Source organism: Sinocyclocheilus anshuiensis, unplaced genomic scaffold, assembly GCF_001515605.1.
Source record: "Sinocyclocheilus anshuiensis isolate Anshui unplaced genomic scaffold, SAMN03320099.WGS_v1.1 scaffold1063, whole genome shotgun sequence".
In the NCBI taxonomy this organism is placed as follows: Eukaryota; Metazoa; Chordata; class Actinopteri; order Cypriniformes; family Cyprinidae; genus Sinocyclocheilus; species Sinocyclocheilus anshuiensis.
The window spans coordinates 261,493-285,449 of NW_015547679.1; the positions used below are offsets into that span (position 1 = coordinate 261,493).

General features: G+C 36.2%; 1 protein-coding gene across 1 annotated transcript in view; it reads right to left on the reverse strand.

Annotated features, from left to right (window-relative positions):
• The window catches only part of camk2a (calcium/calmodulin-dependent protein kinase II alpha), a gene marked incomplete at its 5' end in the record, with an annotated part of 42,423 nt that overhangs the window by 12,590 nt on the left and 5,876 nt on the right, over nt 1-23,957 (reverse strand). Inside the window, 13 exons of the mRNA XM_016505602.1 lie at nt 1,171-1,246; nt 4,154-4,202; nt 4,539-4,571; nt 9,379-9,419; nt 12,855-12,897; nt 13,876-13,959; nt 14,621-14,743; nt 14,839-14,933; nt 16,832-16,915; nt 19,720-19,822; nt 21,630-21,702; nt 22,122-22,187; nt 23,597-23,651. Coding sequence (XP_016361088.1) covers nt 1,171-1,246; nt 4,154-4,202; nt 4,539-4,571; nt 9,379-9,419; nt 12,855-12,897; nt 13,876-13,959; nt 14,621-14,743; nt 14,839-14,933; nt 16,832-16,915; nt 19,720-19,822; nt 21,630-21,702; nt 22,122-22,187; nt 23,597-23,651 — 925 coding nt within the window. The remainder of the gene's footprint in view (nt 1-1,170; nt 1,247-4,153; nt 4,203-4,538; nt 4,572-9,378; nt 9,420-12,854; nt 12,898-13,875; nt 13,960-14,620; nt 14,744-14,838; nt 14,934-16,831; nt 16,916-19,719; nt 19,823-21,629; nt 21,703-22,121; nt 22,188-23,596; nt 23,652-23,957) is intronic.

The window sequence follows — 23,957 nt, forward strand, 5'->3', positions numbered from 1 at the left end:
GCATCTTTTTCTTCCACACTTTTTCCTTCCACTCAACTTTCTGTTAACATGCTTGGATACAGCACTCTGTGAACAGCCAGCTTCTTTGGCAATGAATGTTTGTGGCTTACCCTCCTTGTGAAGGGTGTCAATGATTGTCTTCTGGACAACTGTCAGATCAGCAGTCTTCCCCATGATTGTGTAGCCTAGTGAACCAAACTGGGAGACCATTTTGAAGGCTCAGGAAACCTTTGCAGGTGTTTTGAGTTGATTAGCTGATTGGCATGTCACCATATTCTAATTTGTTGAGACAGTGAATTGGTGGGTTTTTGTTAAATGTGAGCCAAAATCATCACAATTAAAAGAACCAAAGACTTAAACTACTTCAGTCTGTGTGCATTGAATTTATTTAATACACGAGTTTCACAATTTGAGTTGAATTATTGAAATAAATGAACTTTTCCACGACATTCTAATTTATTGAGATGAACCTATATATGGAAGTATAAATGGTCCAAGTTTGAAGATCTCAGTTACCATGTGACTATTTGACCATGGGTAAAAGAAGGAGAAAGTTTATATACAGACAAGAGGCAAAAAGATAATAATAATGGCTGACAAATGGAGTGATGCATCTATGCAGACTTAGTGAACTTTACGTAATGCATTTGGACATGACCTCTGCCTCAAAGAGGCTTTAGTGTTACAATCCACCTCTTTTATTAGTTTGAGATAAATTGCACAAACAATACATTGAAAAAAATCTAATGAAGTAATGCCTATTCACCCAAAGGACAATAACCATATTTGCATCCACACCAGCACACAATAACATACTGTGCATTATAAGCATGCACTGCAGTTATGTTGTCTGCTCCTTTAAATGCTTGAGCTCTTTATAGATTGGCTGTCAATGTTTTTATCACTCATCATCTGGAAAAAATTGTTCTGAAAATGATTCCAACAATCTAATTTATCTCTGTCATTATCGTTATAGTTGTGGTGTGGACTTCGCTATTCTCATATAACAAGAACAATTAGTCAAAGTTTATAGTTATAGTTAACATCCTTGACGTGAACAGGCCTTTACAGATGATAAAGATGTCACAACCGTTGCCAGTATCCATTACAGTACATTCATATTTATAGATTAGCAAATGTGGATGGTGAAAGACTGGATGAAAAACTCACGTGTAATTCTCAAAATCTCCATTGCTGATGGCCTCAATGAGTTGCTCAGTTACTTTGATGATTTCTTGCTTCCTCGCTGCAAAGCAGAAAGATAAATATTTAAAGGTTTCTCCAGGGGATCAGACTGTGATAGATTTGACTATACAGATGTCACTTGGAATTATTATTTTCCTTGAGATTCTCTTATAATGTTAGTGAAGTTTGATAAAAGTACCTACCATATAATTAATTGTGTAACCAATATTGGTAAATAAAAGTAACATCAGAATGAACAATTCTGTGCTCTGTGCTTAAAGAGCAGGTCATATGGGTTTTTTGAAAAATATCTCTTTTGCAGTTTATAACGTAGCTATCCTTAAATGAAAACAATCTGCAAAGTTGTTAATCAAAAAAGTGCATGATAAATAAAGATATTGTCTCTCAAAAGAGAGAGTCGATTCTGAATCGCCTTAACGAGTCGTCATATTTTCGAATCTTTTGCCTGTTACCGGTATACGTCACTGGGTAACACATTTGCATAATCCCCACCTGCCCGCGAAATACGAACAGAGTCTGACCTTCCCACAAACACTTCTGCTAGTTAGTGTGTTTACATCATGTTGAGAAGACGCTGTGTTCAAGGATACCACAGAAATACAATTCGAACCTTTTGTTGTGTGCATGTGATTTTACCAAGGACTGCTTCTCTAATCTTGGCTTTTATCTTCGTTGGCTTCTTCTGTCTTCTTAATTTGGACTAACAAGCTCTCCGAAGCACAACCTGTAAGTACGACTGATGATACGTCATGTGTAAATTCTTAATTGAGTGCTCAAAATATCATGTTTTTGTGCTAATATGTGATGTACTCCTAGTGCAGCTTTAGGTTTCCAGGTAAAGCACGATATGACTGTCTTACTGAAATAGTTCTGATAATTCGCTGTGAACCCACTATTTCCTAAGAATGTGTCGATTAATGTAGACTGATGTTGTTCTAATTACTTCGTTTAATAATAAAGAATGTAGTGTAACGCACAGACTTTATATTAATTGTGAAATTGCTGTTTATTTTGCTGCACCGGCAGTTCTAGAGTTAATGCGGGAGAGACGAGCGAGTTAGTTAGGCTGCTGTGATACAGCTGTTCTGTGTTCTGATTAAAAGTTAAGACACAGAGCGTCTTTTGTCTGTCGTTCTTCAAACATTACAGTATATATATTTTGGTTTACAAACTGTATTGTTTCATCAGTTAGTCATGTTAGCACTCGGCTAACGTATCCACCATTATTGTTTTAAGTGTTCACAGTTTAGCAGCTAAACTTTAGCTGTGGGCACGATTCGCTTGCATAAGTGTTTTTGTATTTTATGTCATTATTATAAGAACGGATTGGAGCACTATATTATTGTTTTATGTAAAGGTGCTTTGTCAATGGTAGCGCTCGCTAACTTGCTCAAGGACTCTTCTCTGTGCCAATCACAACAGGCTTGGCCAGCTGACCAATCAGAGCAGAGTAGGCTTATGGAAGGGAGGGGTTTGCTCCGAACTTGCTTGGAACGAACCGTTTAGAAATCATTGGCAAATGACTCTAATATTAAATGTATATTCTGAGAAAATTACAATGTTTTCTGACCTTAGATGCATTTAAACCTGTTGTAGGGGACTCCAACACAATATTAGGACACTTTAAAATACCATATGACCTGCTCTTTAATTCAAGGGATAGTTCACCCAAAAATGGAAATTTGCTGTTAATTTACTCACCCTCAGGCCATCCAAGATGTAGATGATTTTTTTTCTTCAGTAGAACAGTAAAGAAGATTTTTAGCTGAAACCGTGATCCTTGGTGATTCAAATGCAAGTCAGCAGCTGAACGTTTTTGAGATTTAAAAAAAGCATATACCAAGGAAACCTAAATTAATACCTGTGGCTCCTGACGATATATTGAGGTCTTATGAAGTGAAACGATCGGTCTGTGCAAGAAACTGAATATTATTTACAACATTATTACCTGTAATCCAAAGCCTCAGACAAACGGAGAAGTCTGATTCTTTTCAGGGAAAAGTTTCTTTCGGACAGTTTGTTTAAATGAACAGGTTCAAAAACTGATTCACCAGTTTTAAAGCACCCAATAATGACGTGAAACGTGGATGTTTTACATGTCTAAAGCATATAAAGTGAATAAACTGGTCTTAATTAGCTCACATTTTTACATAAACCATGAGAAACCATAAAAACTTTCATTTCACACCTTCATTCATGTGTTCATTCACACGTGCTCATATCAGCGGCTCAACGGTCTTCGGTCTGAGTCTAACTGTTTTCTCAGTTCAGAGACCGTTGGAGGAACTGGAGCGCTGAATGAATTCATTCATCATAGGATCAGATTTGCATGTATTTTGGCTTATTTCCAGTCACAGTGACCGTCAGGAGTCTGAAAGTGAGTTTTGATTGAGTAACTTGTAGATCTGTGCTGCTCGAGACAAACTGTTTCAGACGATTCAGTCCTATTTGGTCAACTGGTTCATCTAGTTCACTAAGAAGAAGCGGTTCAAAACAATGATTCAATTCTGAACCGAACATCACTCCGGACCTGCGGTTCTGGATTACAGGTAATAATGTTGTAAATAATGCTCAGTTTCTTACACAGACTTCAATATTTTATCCTCAATATATTATCAGGAGCCACGGGTATTAATTTAGTGTCCCTTATATGCTTTTTTTTTTTTTTTTCAAAAACCGGTAGCTGTTGGCTTGCATTTTATGAATCACCAAGGACCACGGTTTCAGCTCAAAACTGTTCTACTGAAGAAAAAAGTCACCTACATCTTGGATGACCCAAGGCTGAGTAAATTAACAGCAAATTTTCATTTTTGGGTGAACTATCCTTTTAATTCAAATTAACATGTTGTTGACGGAGCTACTGCTAAGTTTTGTCAGAAACTGGAGGAAATGTGAAGTGCTCTGAATCCCTAGAATCAGAAAAAGGCCAACAGACAGACAGTCTCACCTCTAGTATCCTCATCCTCAATTGTGGTGTTGGTACTCTCTGATGATTCCTATAAATGACACATTGAGATTCAGGATTTGTATTGTTAGTTTAAAAGCTAAGATCACATAAAGCATGATCAGAGTTGACTGGCTACTTTCTCTGTGCCTTCAAGAAAGAAAGAATTGGTGAAAATCAGAGGATTTCTAGTCAGCAGTTTAGGTCCTGCAACAATAAATGAGTCAGATTTCCATCAACTTTACAAATGTGATGTAACATCAATAACAGAAAAAAAAGAAAGTCCAGCTCCATGGCAGCCATGCTTTACTCATTGTTGGGTTGCGGCCTTTAAAGTTTGCCAGTTTGTGGCAGATTGTCAACAGGATGGAGCCTGTTTCACACTCACCATCAGCTGGGTGCTGGAACTGGACTTCCTTTTCTGGAAGAAAAATGAGAAGAGGTTATACAGGAACAAACATTATGAGATGGACAGAGGGCGATGAGAGGAACAGCTGTGATTCTGAACACTGTATGTGTTGTGTAAGAGTTCTTGCATCAACAGTCTACAGTCCTTCTCAAATACAATCCACCTTAAATTTTATGTTTATTTCTTGAATAGCTTATACGACTTCAGAAAGCACTTATTGTACAAACCTACCTGGTCTCATGAAAAACAAGTCTCACAGTAGTTTACAAATGAAATGACCACCCATTGAGACAAATCAGATCGGGAATTCTGGAGATTTTCAGTGACTATTGACTTATATTTCAATCTGTTCCATAGATGATTGTATGGTTTAGGAATACTTAAATAATATAGAGCATAAGCTGTATGGAAAATGTATATAATTATACATTTAGCAAGAACTATACCAATATTTATCCCAAAATATTTTGTAGAAGTTTGATGAAAGTATTACAATTTCCAGCATACAAAATCAACATTTACTATACTCTATGTTATACAGTGTATTAAATGTTTTTGATGTTATTGTTGGTGTTAGTTTCTTGCTAAATAAACAATGAGTGATTGTAATTCTTGCTTTGATCTTCCGCAATGCCCATTTAATCACATTTGATTTGTTTATTGCATGTCTGACATTTGCTCATATGAAGTTCTCAACCAGTTTCAGTGTTTGTGCTTAATATAATTATTATTTGGCAGAAAAAATGGTAATTTATTTAATGATGGTAAAATGAGTCTTCTTATTGCATTATGGCCTTTGTTCGGAAACAAATTTTGCATGCCTCCACAGACTCACACCTTACACAGATATGTGAAGTTTTGTCAAAATCAAGATATTTCATTCAGGTGACAGATTTTTGAGGATATTAAGCTACGCTATAACTATTAATGTTCCTGTGGAAATCATGCTGAATAGAATTTTCAACATGTTTTTGAAAGTTATTGACCGATGAAATAAAAAAGAAAATCACCCTGGACTGTTTTTCATTAGATGGAGGACAAGGACAAGCTTGCAAAAGTAGTTTTTTTGTGTGTGTCAAATAATCTGACTGATACCAGTACTTAAAAAAAGTTGTTCAGAATAAGGATATCTATTAAATCATATGAATTATTTTTATTTACAGTATATTAAACCATTATCAAGCATATAAAATGTGATGGTGCCTCCAATGGTGGTGTGCCTGAGTAGCAAGCGAAATTGATATCAGCAGATAAGAGCTGCCACAATCGCAGTTAAGGGCAGAAATCGTTTAACATGCCAGTCTACCTTCGCAACAGAATGAGAGGAGGTTCAAAGTGGATGCATGGCGCTGTGAAACAACAGACAGGCCCAGTGAGGACAGGACTTGCTTATGATATGGCAGAAAGAGTACGAGCAGTATGCTATTCCAAAATGAGCTGTGGTGTTTGGGTCTTGTGTGTTTTCAAAGAATCGGTTGAAGACTCACAGATACGCAAAAGACAGTCACTTGTTGTCAAGTGAAGTGAACTGTTGTCTATAATATAACATAATATAATACAATATAATATAATATAATATATAACTAGGGCTGTCAAAATTAATGGATGAGCGATTCATTTTTTTTCAGTTTACATGTTAAAAATATTTAACGCAGCATCCATTTTTTTTCCTGGCATCCCTTTGGCTATCATTACAGTAGACTATATGAACAACACGCTATCAAGCACGATAAGACGCAAAAGTGAAGTTACTGGTGCGGCATCTGAGATCAGCTCTCTGTAAATCCGACACGTGCACGCGCACAGAAAGCAGCTTCAGACAGTGAGCCAGTAGCTCGAGAAGCGCAGTGATTTCTCTTTCGCGGACAAAAACCTGTTTTATGCAGTCTATGACAAAAACACACACAATTATGTCAAAATGCCCGTTTTTGGCCAGTGACCTCGTAACCACAGTCTTAAATGAGTTTGACCAGGGGTTTCAAACTTAGGGCTGGGACAATAAATCGATGCATCGCAATTCGTGGATCGATTCTGAGATTTTCGGAATGCATCGTAACTCTCTCTCGAATCGATTCTGAGCTTAGTTTTTAACAGCAGATGGTGCTCTAGGCTAGTTTTTAACTGCACACTTAAATGCTCACGAAGAAGAACGCTTGTGCGTTCGGCTGAGTAATATAAGTGGTTAAATGTACTTGTACATCGGCTTTTATGCTTTTATGATGTGAGATTAATGTAAACACAGCCCACTGTGAACATCCTTGTAATTCGCTTCAACCTTTTCGAACTTTATGAATGATTATTTTAGGTTTAAATTGTGCATGTGTAAGGAACTGGAAGCAAGCAGAATATGGCTATTTCTAAAGCACGCAGTGCTATCTGCTGTTAAAACTAAGCTCAGAATCGATTCAAGAGAGAATGGCGATGCCTTCAGAAAATCTCAGAATCGATGCAGAATCCTTTCTCGATTCGCGATGCATCGATTTATTGTCCCGGCCCTAGTCAAACTCAGTTCCTGGAGGGCCGGAACCCTGCTGCAACACATATACCATGTCATTTACAAATAAGCCTGAAGGACTTGATTAGTTGGATCAGGTGTGTTTAATTAGAGTTGAATCTAAACTCTGTAGAGCTCCGGCCCTCCAGGAATTGAGTTTGACACCCCTGAGTTAGACAGTCCGAAATGACCAGGGTTGCCAGGTTTTCACAAGAAAACCTGCCCAATCGCTACTACTCAAAACTAGACCAAAACTAGCCCATTAGAGTGGGGGAACTATGACGTCAGAACCCAGAAGAGTAATTCACCGTGGTTTCCTTCGAGATTTCCCTATGGGGTTTTATAATGGGGTTTTTCAATTTATGAGTAAAATAAAGCCTGTGGTAAACATAACTTGACGATACTTCTACGTTTTGTGAATGAACATAACTGCTTGAAAATGTTTGTTTTGGGTATGGACGTGTGTAATTTACGTTGTAGAACAAAACGTAGAAGTATCGTCAAGTTATGTTTACCACAGGCTTTATTTTACTCATAAATGTAAAAACCCCATTATAAAACCCCATAGGAAAATCTTGAAGGAACCCGCGGAGAATTACTCTTCCGGGTTCTAACATCATAGTTCCTCCACTCTATTGCATTTCGAGGGGGTCCCCAGTTAAAAATCGCGTTCCGGGGGGTAAAATACACGTTTTATGGCGTGGTTCCCGTACTAAAATTCGCATTCCAGGGGATAAATATCATGTTATTGGAGTCGCTTAAACCCGCGGACATGAAAATCAACCGGCGGCAACAGTGGTAAAGTAGCCCAATTCCGCGGGAAAACCGCAGACTTGGCAACACTGTAAATGACTGTAAAGAGTTGGGAGAAAACCGGAAATGTGTCAGATTCGCATCACGTGCATCAGGTTTTAAAGAGACAGCGCTGCTTTTAAAGTGAAACCTGCTGCAGTCCGTCAATTATGTAAATCAAAGAACAAAAGAAAAAGAGAAAGCACTCACTCACTGATGAACTTTTGTAGCTAATATATGTGTATGCAGTTATATTATATTTTGCTCAATTTCGCCATCGAAAATTGTTCCAAACGTAGTAACAGCAAAACTGTCGCTTCTCTGAGCAACACGCAACAATGTTTACTTACTGAATGAATCCATGTTTTTGAAAGAATCAAGTGAGCCAATGAAGATGACATTCATAAAGACGTTCACTTGCTTCATTTATGAATGAATCAAATGTTTGAACGAATCGGTTGAATGAACAACTCGCTTATGAAGTCTGTGACTTGCCACCACCTTCTGGTAGTTTAAGTTTGATAATGAGTGTATAATTTTTTATAAAATATTTTCATATTTAAATATTCATTAAAAACATTAATACACATTTATTATCGTTATGCAAGGGTGAATCAAAATATTTCTTTCTAAGGCTACGTTTACACGACAACGATGTAGTCAAAAATGGAAAAGTTTGTCCCTTGCGTTTTTAAAAAGTTTCACCTATACACGATAATGTTTTCAAAATGATTCACATTTACACATATCCGCGAAAACGGCCAAAAATGCTGTATTACGTATGTCAGGACAGTAGTTGGCTCTGTCACCTTGTTAGTAAACAGTACCTGTAGGGAAGTGACGTATATTATGCATCTCCGCTGTTAGTTGTAATATTGGTGAAGTAAATCCACACTTTGCTAAAGAAGCGTTAGCAAACTCTTAAACAGCAACGACAGTACCATGTACTCCGCCACTGTTGTGTATGTTTGTTTGCGCTTGCCTTTAAAATCGACACGTACTGCGCATGTCTACATACCTAACACGTACCACGCACGCGCATGACGTCACCGTTTTCAAAGATTCCCGTTTTGGGTGTTTACACGGAAACGATAACGGTGGCGTTTTCAAAAACTTGCTCTTTGAAACTCGTTTTCAAAATATGCGTTTTCAGTCCCCAAAACGCCGTTGTCGTGTAAACGAACAGGCAAAATGCATAAAAAGTTTCCCATTTTTGGCTGAAAGTGTAAACGGCCCCTAACGCTACTTTTTGTAATGTCTATTCAATGCTTTACTCATCTAACACAAAAATGACTATCTTTTGGAGGTTAATTTCTCAGCCAAAATTGATGTGCAATGAATTTAATTAATCGGCACATCATGTAATTGATTAGATTTTCAAAAAAATGTAATCGCTTGACAGCCCTAAATATAACATAATATACAAAATAAAGTTTGCAATGTACAAATTATAGACTTAAATTTAAACGGGATCAATTGAAATCATTATTTAAATCAATTATCTAAACAGTGAATATCTGATTTCCATCCTACCTTCACACCATCTGTCTTCTTGCTGACCCCACTCTTTCCTCCTGAATGAGAGACAAAGAAAAAGAGCGAAATTGCTATAAGAAAGGGCACAAAAGCCCAGAAAAGCATAGTGAGGGGCATAGCACAGCTCAGCTCTCCAGATGGATTTTGGTTCTGGAGGTTCTGTTGACTTTCTAAAATAGGTCCTGGGAGTTTCCAGCATACATAATCACATACTCCCACACTCCAGGAACGCTTCACTTTTAAAAGCTGCTCTAAACAAACAAGCAGGAACAGGGAGTGAATATCAAATGTTAAAAAAATATGGGTCCCACTTTATATTAAGTGGCCTTAACTACTATGTACTTACATAAAAAAATAAGTACAATGTACTTATTGTGTTCATATTGTATTACAAAACACTTTTGCTGCTATTGAGGTGGGATATGGGTAAGGTTAGGGACATGTTTGGTGGTATTGGTAGGTTTAAGGGTGGGTTAAGGTGTAAGGGATGGGTCAAAAGTGTAATTATAAATGTAATTACAGAAATTAATTACAGATGTAATTACATGCAGGTATTTTTAAGTACAATTTAAAAACATGTATGTACACAATAAGTGCATTGTACCAAATGATTAATTTAAATGTAAGTACATAGTAGTTAAGGCCACTTAATTTAAAGTGGGACCAAAATATTAATACATTTAGATTTTAACCCCAAAAAAAAGCAAACAAAAAGCACACAAGAATTAGTCCAAAAATAAAAGCATGGCTTTTGATAGCCAAAATACGTTATTTTTTGAGGATACATAAAACATTTTTTAAAAACTGTTACGGGATGGATATTTCCTTACGTTTGTTTATTTTTATCAAAAACTTTGCTACTTCAAATGTGTAAAAAGTGCAGGCACTCTAAACATATAAACATGGTCTTGATCTAAGCATTACACGCTTGACCTGTATCACAATTTAAATGTTATAATAATGGACAGAGAGAGTTACTAAAACCTAAAAGTGCACTGCTGACTCAAGCCAGTATGCTTCCGCTGGACATTATCTTAAAGTAGTTAGTGGAGAATTACCGCTCCGGGTAAAAATAGACAGGATGTGATGAATGATCAAGAGTGTTTGGGAGTGATAGAATGGCCTGTGCAAAGGCTACGGCTGCTACAGTTGAACAGGTGGAGCAATCTATTTTAGCTCGGACATTGCTGACCTTTTACAGACCCACTCCCGCATGACACCCACACAAGCAACAGAATTCTTAAAAAATAAAATAGTTTCCAAACAGGATCGGATTAAGGAATCGGGATGCCCCTGAATCTGTGGCATTTATTCCCTGTTCACTCCATGATCTCCTACTATTTGAAAACATTTCTATAGACATGCATGGTGCCTATCTACATTGAAATAAAATAAAATAAAATATAGCAAATGCAACTTCACATTCCAACTGTGTGATTTAAAAGTAATTTTGTTTTTCATAATTGTGACTGTATCTTAAAGGGATAGTTCGCCCAAAAATGAAATTTTGCTGTTCAGTTTCTCTCTCTCAGGCCATCCAAGATGTAGATGACTTTTATCTTCAGTAGAACAGTAAAGATGATTTTTAGCTGAAACCATGGTCCTTGATGATATATTGAGGCCTTATGATGTGAAACGATCGGCCTTTACAAGAAACTGAACATTATTTACAACATTATTCCCTGTAATCCAGAGACTCAGGCAAACAGACTGGTTCTTCAAACTGGTTCTAACCGATTCACTAGTCAATTTATGTAGCCTAATTTCGCAATAACATCACATATACACAATTATATTATTAAAGCACCCAATAATGATGGGAAGCATGGATGTTTTACATATCTAATGCATATTAAGTGAGTAAACTAATCAACTCAACTTTTTACATAAACCATGAGAAACCATAACATTTTTAATTTGGCCCCTTCATTCAAGTGCTCGGTTCACACGTGCTCATATCAGTGGCTCTTTGGTCCGCGTCGAACTGTTTGCTCAGTTCAGTGATTTCCATCATCATAGGATAATAATACTAATACGATTATGCTATTATATTTGAAAATAAATTGTGAGTATTAAATAAAAATACAATTATATATGTATTTTTATTATTTTATTTTATTGTTAATATTGTTTTTTTATTATTAATTATTTTATTGTTATATTTAATGGGTCACACTATGTGCAGTGTGAGCACCAAACTACATCTCCAGGTGCTCTCTTGAGATCCAGACTGAAAAACGTATGTGCATTCTTGCTTATAATATAACTTCCATGCATTATAACTCCATCTAGGATCTGTTATGAGTTATAACAGTTGTACTGTCATCTCACCACCAGAGGTCACCTGATCTCACACTGGTTTCTCATTCACTTATCAGTATCTATGTTTAGTACAGGGGTTGAACAAAATAATATGAACACCTGGGAAATAGGCAACATTTCTTTTACCACCATCTGTCTTTTATACAGCTTCCGACCCTCCTAAAATAGATTCTCAACTTTCTCGAATGAAATGTCATCTATCAGAAAATCTGTGAGTTTCTTCAGAGATGATGGAGGATGGAATCAGCTTCTCACTCTTCTATATATGAATATATAATATTCAAGTCAGCTGATTTGTCTGGCTTGGGCAGATATTGAAGCTCATCTTGGTGTTCCAGCAGTCCAGGTTTTATAATCATGGCTCCATCTTTTTCGCACATTAGCCTTGGTTTCTGTGATTAAAATGTTCACAGTTGCAGCTCTTTCACGGATGCTGGCTTTGTGAAATTCTCTGTGGACAGTTGTTGTGGTCTTCACAGTGAATATTGACGTTTGCTGTCACTTTGCTGCAGTAGTTATGTGTTGTTTGGACACAATCTTTCTTATTGTTTGGCAATCATTCACTTCAGTTTTCACCCATCGCTGACGCTTTTTGTCTGCAGTCATAATCATCAAGACTGTTGTTCTTAATTAAAACTCCAAACAACTGGGCTGCTAGGGTAAAAACGCTCCTGCTAAACGGGCTTCTACGATTTGTTCTGTCAAATTTCACAGACCACTTGTACTAAACACTGCTGAACACAGCATAAACTACACTGATAAAAGATGAACACAATGTTGTTTTTAATTATAGCCTACAAATGATATTAACCCCTAGAATAATGGGTGTTCACACTACTTTGCCTAACCCTTCTTGGGCTAAATTTGGTAGGATGACATGGCTTGGATAGACACGACAGTGATTTGAATTTGTTTGATCAAATTTCCAAATGCTTGCAAATGCCAGACTCAAGCATAAATCATCTTTAATTAGAGTTGTCAAACACAACAGAAACTTCGAGCCTCTGTACAAACCTTCAATGCACCGTGAATCCAAACAATTCCAGTGTAAGATAATCTGTGGTTCCTGATCAAGACATACTGTACTCATGCAGATTTTCACATAGCATTGAAAAAAGATACAGCAGATAATATAAATAGAATAGAGTTACCTGAGAAGTTTCTGGTGGCCAGCATAGTAGTGAGAATAGCACCCTGAAAAAAAAAAGAAAAAAAAAATACGCAGAGGATGTTTTTAGCAAATTTTTCTCAGTAACTGGTGTATTGTTATGCAAAATTCAGAACTTATGAACTGGCTCCCTTTTAGTTCATTAATAGGAATTTGAATTGAATCTGCTCCACAGGAAATTTAAATGGAATGATAGGAAGAGGAATTTAAATAATGGTAATGGTAATTCACTGGTAATTCATTCAGGAAAATTACATGTTCTTCCACTTTGGTCCATAAAAGTTTTATTTCACTAATAAATACGGTGACTATTAAAGGTAGGGTATGTAATTTTTCAAAAACACTTTAGAAAACTGATTCGGGCCGAATAGCAAAACAAACTTGTAGTCAATCAGCAGTAAACGTATGTATGCGGGTATTGCGTACGTATGTGTGGGGCAGAGCTATCAAAATAGGGGCAAGACCCTTTTGGGGTAGGGGCGTGTTTGTTTTGGTGATTTCAAATATCAACATTGGCTACCAGAAATCGCTTACCCCGCCTGTAAGATGAATAAATACTCATTTCTATAGGTGGCATTTCTATCAGACCTTAAGGTCTTTAAACTTTATTTTATCTTTTTTATTTAATTTTCAAACAATCATTTGTCAAACCAGCATTCAAAGTATGTCTTTTCTAGTTAAAAAAAGAATTAATAGTTAAAGAATTAATTTTTATTTCTACTTCAGACATTCAAATTCAAATTGCAATTCTGCATCTTGTTTGCTACCTCAATTCAAATTCTGGAACTGAATTAGAATTCAAAAGGCAGTCTTGTTTTCAGTTCAGTACAACTGTGATTGCTAACGACTCCGAATAGCCTGATTTTCAACCATCATTTATTAAAGTGAAGTGTGTCACTCTGGGCACGATTGTTATTGTTCGTTCTCTGCAACCTTTCAGTTATGAGCCCAGAACTTTAAATGCAACACATATGAGAGCTTCTCACAGCCTTATATGAACTTACCTTGAGCTTTCTTCTAGCATTGAACTTCTTCAAGCATTCAACAGTCTCCTGTCTGTGCATGCAAGATGCAACAGTGGAGCGATGCTAAAAGCAAACAGAGGTGAAACCAAAGGTTATTTGGAGAATTTCTGCAGCCATCTCCAGAACATGTAATATCTATATAATAAAAGAACATTGAATTAGTCATCTAAAAATATTTCCTTTATATCTTCCTGGCTGTCAAAATGCTAAAAAAAGGTCTGAAAATATTTACTCAAGTACACTATGACTACTTATGAAACATGAGCAGAGCAAATTAATGTGTACAGTAAAGGCCTGTTCACACAAAGAATGATGACTATAAAGATAATTATAACGATAACTATATTAGCATCCACACCAATGCACGATAATGTTCTGTTTATTATAAGCGTGCACTGCAGTTTTGTTGTCTGCTGCTTTAAATGCTTGAGCTCTTTAAAAGCAGGATGGATTCTGATGGGCTTTTATTGTTTTTATTGTTCATCAGATGCGAAAAATCATTTTGAAAGTTATTGTTTCATTATCATTATAGCTATGGTGTGAACTCTGCTGTTCTTTGCAATTTATTGGTCAGTTCTGTTCGTATTTAATCTTGTTCTGAACTTGATGTACTAATTAATTTGCTGACTAAATTAACTGAATTCATGGCCCTAAGACAAAACACGTATATATGTCCTAAAGTACTGATGGAAGGATAGAAATGGCATTTCAGTTGTAAACTCACTGAGATCCATGGGTGCTTGAGTACCTCCGCAGCAGTGATGCGTTTAGATGGGTTGATGGTCAGCATCTTATTAATAAGATCTTTCGCCTCAGGAGTGACTGTGTCCCACTCAGGTGAAGGAAACTGTGGGTGCAACAGAGCGATCCAAGTGTTAATCAGAGATCCATCAGCACTTCTGGCATTATCATCAATATTATATGATGGAAGCTTAAACTGACATCATAGGCACCAGCTTTAATTTGCTGATAGAGTCTATGCTGGTCTTCATCCCAAAAGGGTGGGTATCCAACAAGCAGGATGTAGAGAATCACACCTAAAGGGAAATTGAGATGGATGAGATGATGGATTAGGAGAAATTGTTTACAATATTGTGCAAGCAAAGGAAAGACCAAGGAGTGTTATAACTTTTTTATGTGTCTCAAACGTGCAGTGTTACCAGATTGTTTATTTATTTATTTGTATAATTGGGGTTGTACAAATAAATAAATACATTTTTAAAATGCATTCACAGCAAAGATTACAGAGTTGTAGGTTGTGTTACTGGGCTACTTTCATAATGTACCATGGCTGCTAAAACATTTATCTGTAAACAGAGATGAAAATAAAAATAGATTATTTTTACTAATGAGTATTGATCTTTAAAATAAAGAACATAGAATAAATTGATTAAAAACTTTTATTTTATGGCCCTTTATTGCAGTGGTTCAGAACCCTTTTTCCAGGAGACCCCTATTTTAACATTCAAAAATTTGTATGACCCCCATAATAATAATAATAATAATAATAATAATAATAACAATAAATAAAATAAATCAGTTGTTAAGTTTTTAATAAATGCAACGACAGTAGAAACATAGAGAAAAAAAAATTCCATTTTAAAGAAAAGGGATATGAATCAAAATTATGAATATTTGCTCTGTTAATAATTCTAAATACTATATTATCCAGATTGTTTAGATCATTAGAATGCACATTAGCTTATTTTTCATCAACCGGGTTAAACTTTACAACAGTACTTAAAAGTTTGGTCTGATTTTTGCATTTTTCTGAACAAATATGGCAGACAGGCCGAATGAAAATGTAAATCCACTGTCTGCCAGCAGGTGGCGCTTATGGAACAGCAGTAATAGAACCTTTTCCGCAGTAACCGCTGTAAACAAAGCAGCGCTGCACTTATAAACACACTGCTTTAGTAGGAAGTATACGGAGCGAAGATGAAAAGGAAATGGCATCAAAACTTTTCTGAAGGCAGTTGGTTCTCTTCAGAGATACATCCATATAATGCATTCATACTTTAATTCATATCATTTCCCTCTGTAAGACCTGTCACTGCATTCCACCATAGTTTCACACAAAACAAAACGCTGCGCCTGCGTGAGACTGCTGCTAACTTTGCTTAATGCTGTATTTACTGTGAGTTTTTCCAAATCGCAGTAATCAAATACAGTTTTAATGATAATTAAAATATTAAATGGTAATACTAACTTTTGGGAATTGTATCATGCTTTTCGTCAAACTGTTACAGTTTCATCCCTATTTGTAACCCTCAAACTACAGTGAGCTCAGTGAGTAGGTTTTGGGCTGGAAATTTTTCTGGGAGCTGGCAACCCTGCATTTAACATGTGCATTAATAGAGTGCTGGTCCGTCCTAACAGCTTCCAATCTGCTCTCCTAAATATATAATATGACTGCAGAGATTTGCCCCCATTTAGAGCATCAAGGACTGATGCTGGGTTGATGTGGTTTGACTTGATGATGGCAAAAACCAAAAGTGTTCTACACCAGACTCTTAATGGATCTCACTTTGTGCACAAGGCTGTTGTCATCCCAGAACAGAAAAGGAACTCCTCAAACTGTTGTCACAAATTGGGAAAATACTATTCTCTAAAATGTCACTGTATACTGTTGCTACACAAAATGAAAGAGTGGAGCTTTATGATCAGTACAATCGCAATCACATTTGTGATGAAAACATGTGTGTTATCTTTTCCGGAGCTATCAGGCATTTATGTGAATGCAACTACAGAATACAGGAAAGCTCTGGTTGTATGAAAGAACAAAATCATCCAATGCCAGAACAGTTACTGGAACAACTTTTTGGGAAATTCAGTGAAATATAGTGTACTGTACAACGGGGCTAAAGGCACACCTTAACACACATACAACACTGACATATATCGATGTTTGATGCAAAAATATGAAAAAACTAACCACATGCCCACAGGTCTACAGCTTTTCCATAAGGGTCTTTCCGTAAGACTTCAGGGGACAGGTAACCAGGAGTGCCAGCAAACCCTGATGTGAAGAAGAAGAAGAAAAAAAAGCATTCATAACCTTTATTTGAGCCTGTATTGAAGAAATTGAAAATTAGCTAAATGAAAAAAAGAAAATGTAAAGACAATTACATTACATTTGAACAGAATTCACATATAGACTATTACAATAACAGCTTAAGCCTCCAGTCACACTTGGACCCCATGAAATCAATACCTGGTCGGGAGCTAGTTTTGATTTGGGTTAGAGATCACAGACTGAAATGACAGAAATTAACCGATCAATCAGCTGTGAGCAAATTTACATTTCTTGAGCCAAAGACACAGGGGGAGTAACTTTATGGCGTTAAAGCGGTTCACAGTAAAAAAAAAAATTTGACAAAATTGCCTGACTTTTGCTCATGATTATTTATTGTGTTTATATTATATAGGAATATATTTTTATCACAAGCCTTACATTTAAATTAATACAACTATTCACTTATAAATATAGTAAGGTCTAAGATTGTGAATCTATATACAAATTCTAGTTGCCTTCTTAGACTTTTGCGACAGCAGCGGTATCTCTTCCTGCTCTGTAAACATAATGAGTGTGATTAAGTACATCTGTTCAACTACTCGTTAATGTAAATATCTAATCAGCCAATCACATCAACTCAATGCATGAAGGCATGTAGGAATGGATAAGACGATTTGCTGAAGTTCAACCCGAACATCTGAATGGGGAAGAAAGGTGATTTAAGTGACTTTGAATGTGGCATGGATGTTGGTGCCAGACGGTCTGGTTTGAGTATTTCAGAAACTGCTAATTTTCACACATAAACCATCTCTAGGGTTTACAGAGAATGGTCTGAAAAAGAGAAGATATCCAGTGAGAGGCAGTTCTGTGGGCGAAAATGCCTTGTTGATGTTTCAAGCTGATAGAAAGGCAACACTAACTCAAATAACCACTTTTTACAACCAAGGTATGGAGAGGAGCATCTCTGAATGCACAGCATATAAAACCTTGAAGCAGATGGACTACAGCAGTGGAAGACCACACCAGGTGCCACTCCTGTCAGCTAAGAACAGGAAACTGAGGCTACAGTTAACACAAGCTCACCAAAACGGGACAAAAGAAGATTGGAAAAAAGATTGCCTGGTCTGATGAGTCTTGATTTCTGCCGCAACATTCAGATGGTAGGGTCATCATTTGTCATAAGCAACATGAAAGGATGGATCCATCCTGCCTTGTATCAACAGATAAGACTGCTGGTGCTCATGTAATGGTGTGAGGGATATTTTCTTGGTACACTTTGGGCCCCTTAATACCAAATGAGCATCGTTTAAATGCCACAGCCTACCTGAGCATTGTTGCTGACCATGTCCATCCCTTTATGACCAAAGTGTACCCATCTTGTGATGGCTATTTCCAGCAGGACAATGCATCATGTCACAAAGCTCAAATCATCTCAAACTGGTTTCGTGAACATGACAGTGAGTTCACTTTACTCAAATGGTTTCCACAGTCACCAGATCTCAGTCCAATAGAGCACTTTTGGGATGTGATGAAATGGGAGATTTGCATCATGGATGTGCAAAGGACAAATCTGCAGCAACTGCGCGATGTTATCATGTCAATATTGACCAAAATCTCTGCGGAATGTTGCCAGTTCTGAAGGTCCAACCTGGTACTAGCACCTAATAAAGTTTACCTCATAAAGTGGCCAGTTAGTGTATAATCAGACAACATCAAAGACTTTCATTTGATTTAAATAATTGAGAATTGCATATATATTGCATATATGCACTCTTCCAGCCAGGAAACATACACAAACAACTGTCACACAGGCTGCTTAGGCTATCAACAAGGAAACCTCCTCTTGATAAAAAAGCATCCTGGCACCGAATTATGTAATGTTATGCCTCACTTTCAGGCAAATGTTTCTGAGCCACATAAAATTTGTCGTAACCAAATACTGGACTCAAATACAAGTACAAGTGCTCATTAGAAATAAGTACTCAAGTAGAAGAAAAAGTAATGATGATAATAATTACCTGAGTAACAGTAAAAAAAAGTATCAATTGAAGACTACTTAGGTAGTTCTGAAGATCTGATTCAGAACATGTAAGGTAATGAAGGTGAAGTCAATTAAGCATATATTACATGAGGGATGTTTTGTCCCCATTATGTGCGAAAGAGTGTGAGGCGTGTTAAAACTCTGAGTAAGATGGCACTAAGGCCCAATGATATGTACATCAAAACATCCAGAGGGGCAGAGAGGGGCAGAGCTTAAGTTCATATACCACCAACTAATGATGTAGCATTGACGTGACTCATATGAAAAAGAACATAAATTCATATGTTGTGTGTGTGTGTGTGTGTGTGTGTGTGTATGTGTGTCAAATGCATAAAGATTAAAATCAGAACAAAAACACGTGCAAATATTCAAAATCAACAGCACTGCATTTCATATACTTAATAAGGTAACACTTTAGTTTAGGAACCAATTCTCACTATTAACTAGTTGCTTATTAGCATGCATATTACTAGCATATAGGCTGTTTATTAGTACTTATAAAGCACATATTAATGTCTTATTCTGCATGACCATATTTTAGATCCCTTAATCCGTACTCATACCTTAACTTAACAGCTACCTTACTAACTATTAATAACCAGCAAATTAGGAGTTTATTGAGCCAAAAGTTAATAAATAGTGATAATTGGTTCCCAAACTAAAGTGTGACCCTTAATATTATGTGAAGATATCTTTGGAGTGTTAATCTATGCTTTGTGAAATTCTATATCAATGATATTTGGTGGTATAATAAATGGGTCATTACCAAACCAAGCCTGTTGGTCCCCTTCAACCTCAATGGCAAGGCCAAAGTCTGCTAACTTCACAGCTGCACCTTTGGATTTCGAAGCCAGAAGCAGGTTCTCTGGCTAGAAACATGGAAACAAAGGGGACAAAAAAAGAAAAAGATTCACGGATAAAGTGCTAATGAACATTTAGTTGTTTTTTCCTCCAACATATTACAATATACAAATATTTTCAGTGGTATTTCACTAAAGTTAATTGTTCAAAACACAATTGAAATGTACATTTTGAAATTACTTGTACACCCCACATAAGCAGAAACACCCATTTACTTGTGTGGAAAATGTTAGCACTTTCACATCAAATGCTTAAAATTACAATCAGTGCACAAGTTTGTATAATCAAGTGCAAACTAGTATAACATCTTTAATACTTTATACAAACCAGATATAAACTTTATTAACTCATATAAACTGGACCGGTTCAGTTATAATTATGATGGTGACATGCCTCTTCTCTGGTTAATTCGGTAAATTGTGTTGCCTCGATGTTATTAGACGTTATTTTAGATGCAGCTTTCGATACTATCAATTATGGCATCTTAATTGTACATCTCAGGCAGTGCACTGGCATTCAGAGCTTGGTCCTAAGTGTCGACCCTTTATTTACAGCATAGAACGTTTTCACTTAGTATTAGGAACTGCTCATCATCACCTGTCCACATCAGATGTGGGGTGCCCCAAGGCTCGGTTTTAGGACCTGTTTTATTATTTTTATTTATGCTGTCATTTGAGACAATTTAAAAAAATTTGAAGAATGGTTGTCATTTTTTGTTTAATCCCTTTGTGACCATTTGGCTGATATTGGTTAGCTAATAGCTTTCTCCAGCTAAATGAGGCCAAGACAGTTATTTTTAGTTGAAACGTATGTGGTAACACTGATGTTAGTGACAGTTTTGGGTCTCTGCAGTGGCAATAAGCACTCCAATGTTAAAAATATGGATGTCATTTTTGTTATTTGGTGCTCTAACATTTTTTCAAAATCTCAAAACTGAAATCTGTCCTCCCTTTTAACAATTTAGAGAAAATTATGCGTGCTTTCATTTCATCCTATCTGAACTACTGAAATGCAATGTACTTGAGCAGATTGGCCAAAATGCTTCTGTTGAGGCTTTTAACAAATACCACAAAGCCACCTGTGCTGACCTTTTTTAACACTAACTACAGATGCTCTCTTGTAGTTTCGAAAGAGCACATGAAAGATGTGCATATGAGAAACCCAGAATCCATTTTTTTGCAAGATTCTGCAAGTTTGTTAATTTTTTGACTGCAAATTCAATTATATTAGTACTACAACTGTACTGTATTGCATTGTATTACATATAAGTAATTCTTTTTTAACCACTTTTCATAAAAAAATAATCATTGTGCATGCTATAGAGACCCCCAATCTGCAGTATTGATGATTTATTCTACATTCAGATTTCAAATGTTTTTGAATTACTTTTGCATCTATTAATTTAGCATGAGTTGTATCGCAAAAAAATAGTACTCTACGCCAAAACTCTGCCACTTGTGGGCTCTCATCGTGTAGCTCTCACTCCGAGTGTGAATGTGGTAACCTGTTAATAAGGACACTAAAAAGTGCTGCTCACACAGTACATGTAAAATAGGCTAAAATATTTAAGATGGAATAAATAATCTATTAGCTAATAAATAACATAGAGCCTAGTGCACTTCTCCCTAAGGCAAGCTGCATGCATTTGAAATATTGGATATTCTAGCATTGCATAATATTTTTTTTTTTTATGATAAGTGTGGTGTAAATATAACTGAAAGTTTGAGATCGTTTTGAAGCAAGTGTTCTGTCTGGGGGCCACAAAGAGATGAGAGTGCTAATGACAGAGGTTTAACATCAATTATAATGAAATACCTTTAAGTCTCTGTGCACGACGCCCATCTGATGGCAATGAAGTACTGCCTCCAAAATCTGCTGGATGCAATGGCTTCAGGGGGAAAAAAACGAACTTTTACTCAAATACATTGGAATATACGGCCACACAGGATTTCAACACATGACATGATGTATATACATTTTAACATGTCAGTTGTACACATTCCAGTTTTTTGTTTTTTTTTGCTTGCTGTAGAATAATAAAAAAAGCTATTTTATTTGCTGTAGAATAATAATAATAAAAAAAGCCATTTCTGTATCACTAAAGTGAATGTTATGAAGTCTGATTAAAATGAAAATTTTTGCCTAGTTTTGGCAAAATGTGTGAGTTTTCTGGCTCTTGTCAAGGCATGTAGACTTAAAAGCACACTAACGTAAATAGTCCAAAGTTATGTATTTGCATATTGTCCATTATTTGTGTAATGATTTTATACATACAGTCCATTTGTGTTGTGCTGATAGCCCACCCACCTGGCATCTGCTTCGCTGTAATATTCCCTGGCAACAATGTCTTCAAACAGCTCACCACCCGTTACTCTGAACCACACGAATGAGCAAGAATGAGCAAGTAATGGCAGTAGTTACATTATTAATTGACTTGAGACAGCAGTTTATTTATGGGAGTTTCTTCAACTGTAGGCACTTCCGCCTCTGTGAACTTTTCACTTTCCTCTCTCTCACTAGTTGGTTTCATTTGTCTCCTAACAATTTCCAGCAGTGTATACCAGGGGTGTTTTCTCTGAGGAGACAAGGGAGGCAGTGCCTCCCCAAAACTTTAGAAGAGAAACAATTGACAGTAGAGAAATGAATAAAACAGAAGCAGAATTACTTACAATTATTATTGCTACTTTTGACAAATATGGCAATATCACTAAATCATCAGATTGGTCAATGCATTAATGTCTCAGTGTATTTTTTTATTCATACAATGAAAGTAAATGAAGTTCAATCTTGCCTTGACCCCAATTACTTTCAAAATATCGGCTAGGGAGCAAGGAAGTGGCTTGGGAGTAACTAGGATCTTCTGTGTGGTTGCTATAATGTACATCTATGGATTTTTGAGGAGTTTTGCATGTTTTACGAAAACCGAAATTCAAATGAGTGAGACAAGATATAGCAAATTGGGTCAAAACAAACTGAAGGTCTATGCTGAGTTTGGTGACTGTAGCTTAAAAAACTCTAGGATGGGTTACAGTCAGATATTTTAGTGTCAGAAGAAGAAGCATACATAAAAAATACAATATCAGTATATTGGCATTGTCTAGCCAGTGTTTTAATGTGATCGTTATATAACACACACACACACACACACACACACACACACACAAAACCCCCCCACTGCCTAACACTTTATTTTAATGTGTATTTGTTACATATATTACATGTATTTACTATATTATTTACAGTAAATTGTATAATTCCAAGACTAAAACAAACTCTAAACCTATAAAAAGCATTTGTTAATTAATATTACTCAGTACTTAAGTGTAATTAAACTGTAACAAGGACACATTAAAATAAAGTGTCACCAGAAGCTGAAATCTGTTAGTTCTAATAAAAATCCCTGGGAGATTAAAATGCTTGAAGTTGAAGAGACACCCTTATATCTCTTTTCAACATCTAGCAATTTTAATAAGACAATGGTTTTATGAAGGTGTCATACAGTAGGTACTGTAATTATTTAAATATGAAGAAAGATATCTATTGTATCCACCCACGTTATTGCAAAATAAATTACCTTTTATTACCTTTTCCCCCACAAAACCTGACATTAGCAGAGGAAAGCAAAAGTATTTATCCATTTCTAAAAACAAATCATGTTTTTCACTCATTTGGGCCTTTGTTAACCTACAGCAGTATTTCGGTTCATGGTTTGTACAGTATTATAGTACAGTACAGTACAGTAAGTTGCTTTTTATCTGGTATGGTTGGTCAGAGAAACTTACAAGTCAAAGATGAGGTAATGGTGACCTTCCTCTGAGATGCTGTCATGCAGCCGCACTGGTGAAGCATTGCCATTTGTGGTTTGGATGGAGAAGAAAAAAAGAGATAACATGATTATAAAGTCATTTTTATTTCATTATTGTTTTCTGACATTTACAGTCCATTGCCTTGCAAGTACTCACACTTTAACTCTTTCTGGGATTGTTCTTCCCAACAGATTTTCTACAAACGTTTTTTCCAAAATGTTTCAAATAAGAGCACAGATTCACCTCTGAAATGAGAACAGAGCTTTAAAGGGGTCATATGATGTGATTTAAATTTTTCCTTTCTCTTTGGAGTGTTACAAGCTCTTGGTGCATAAAG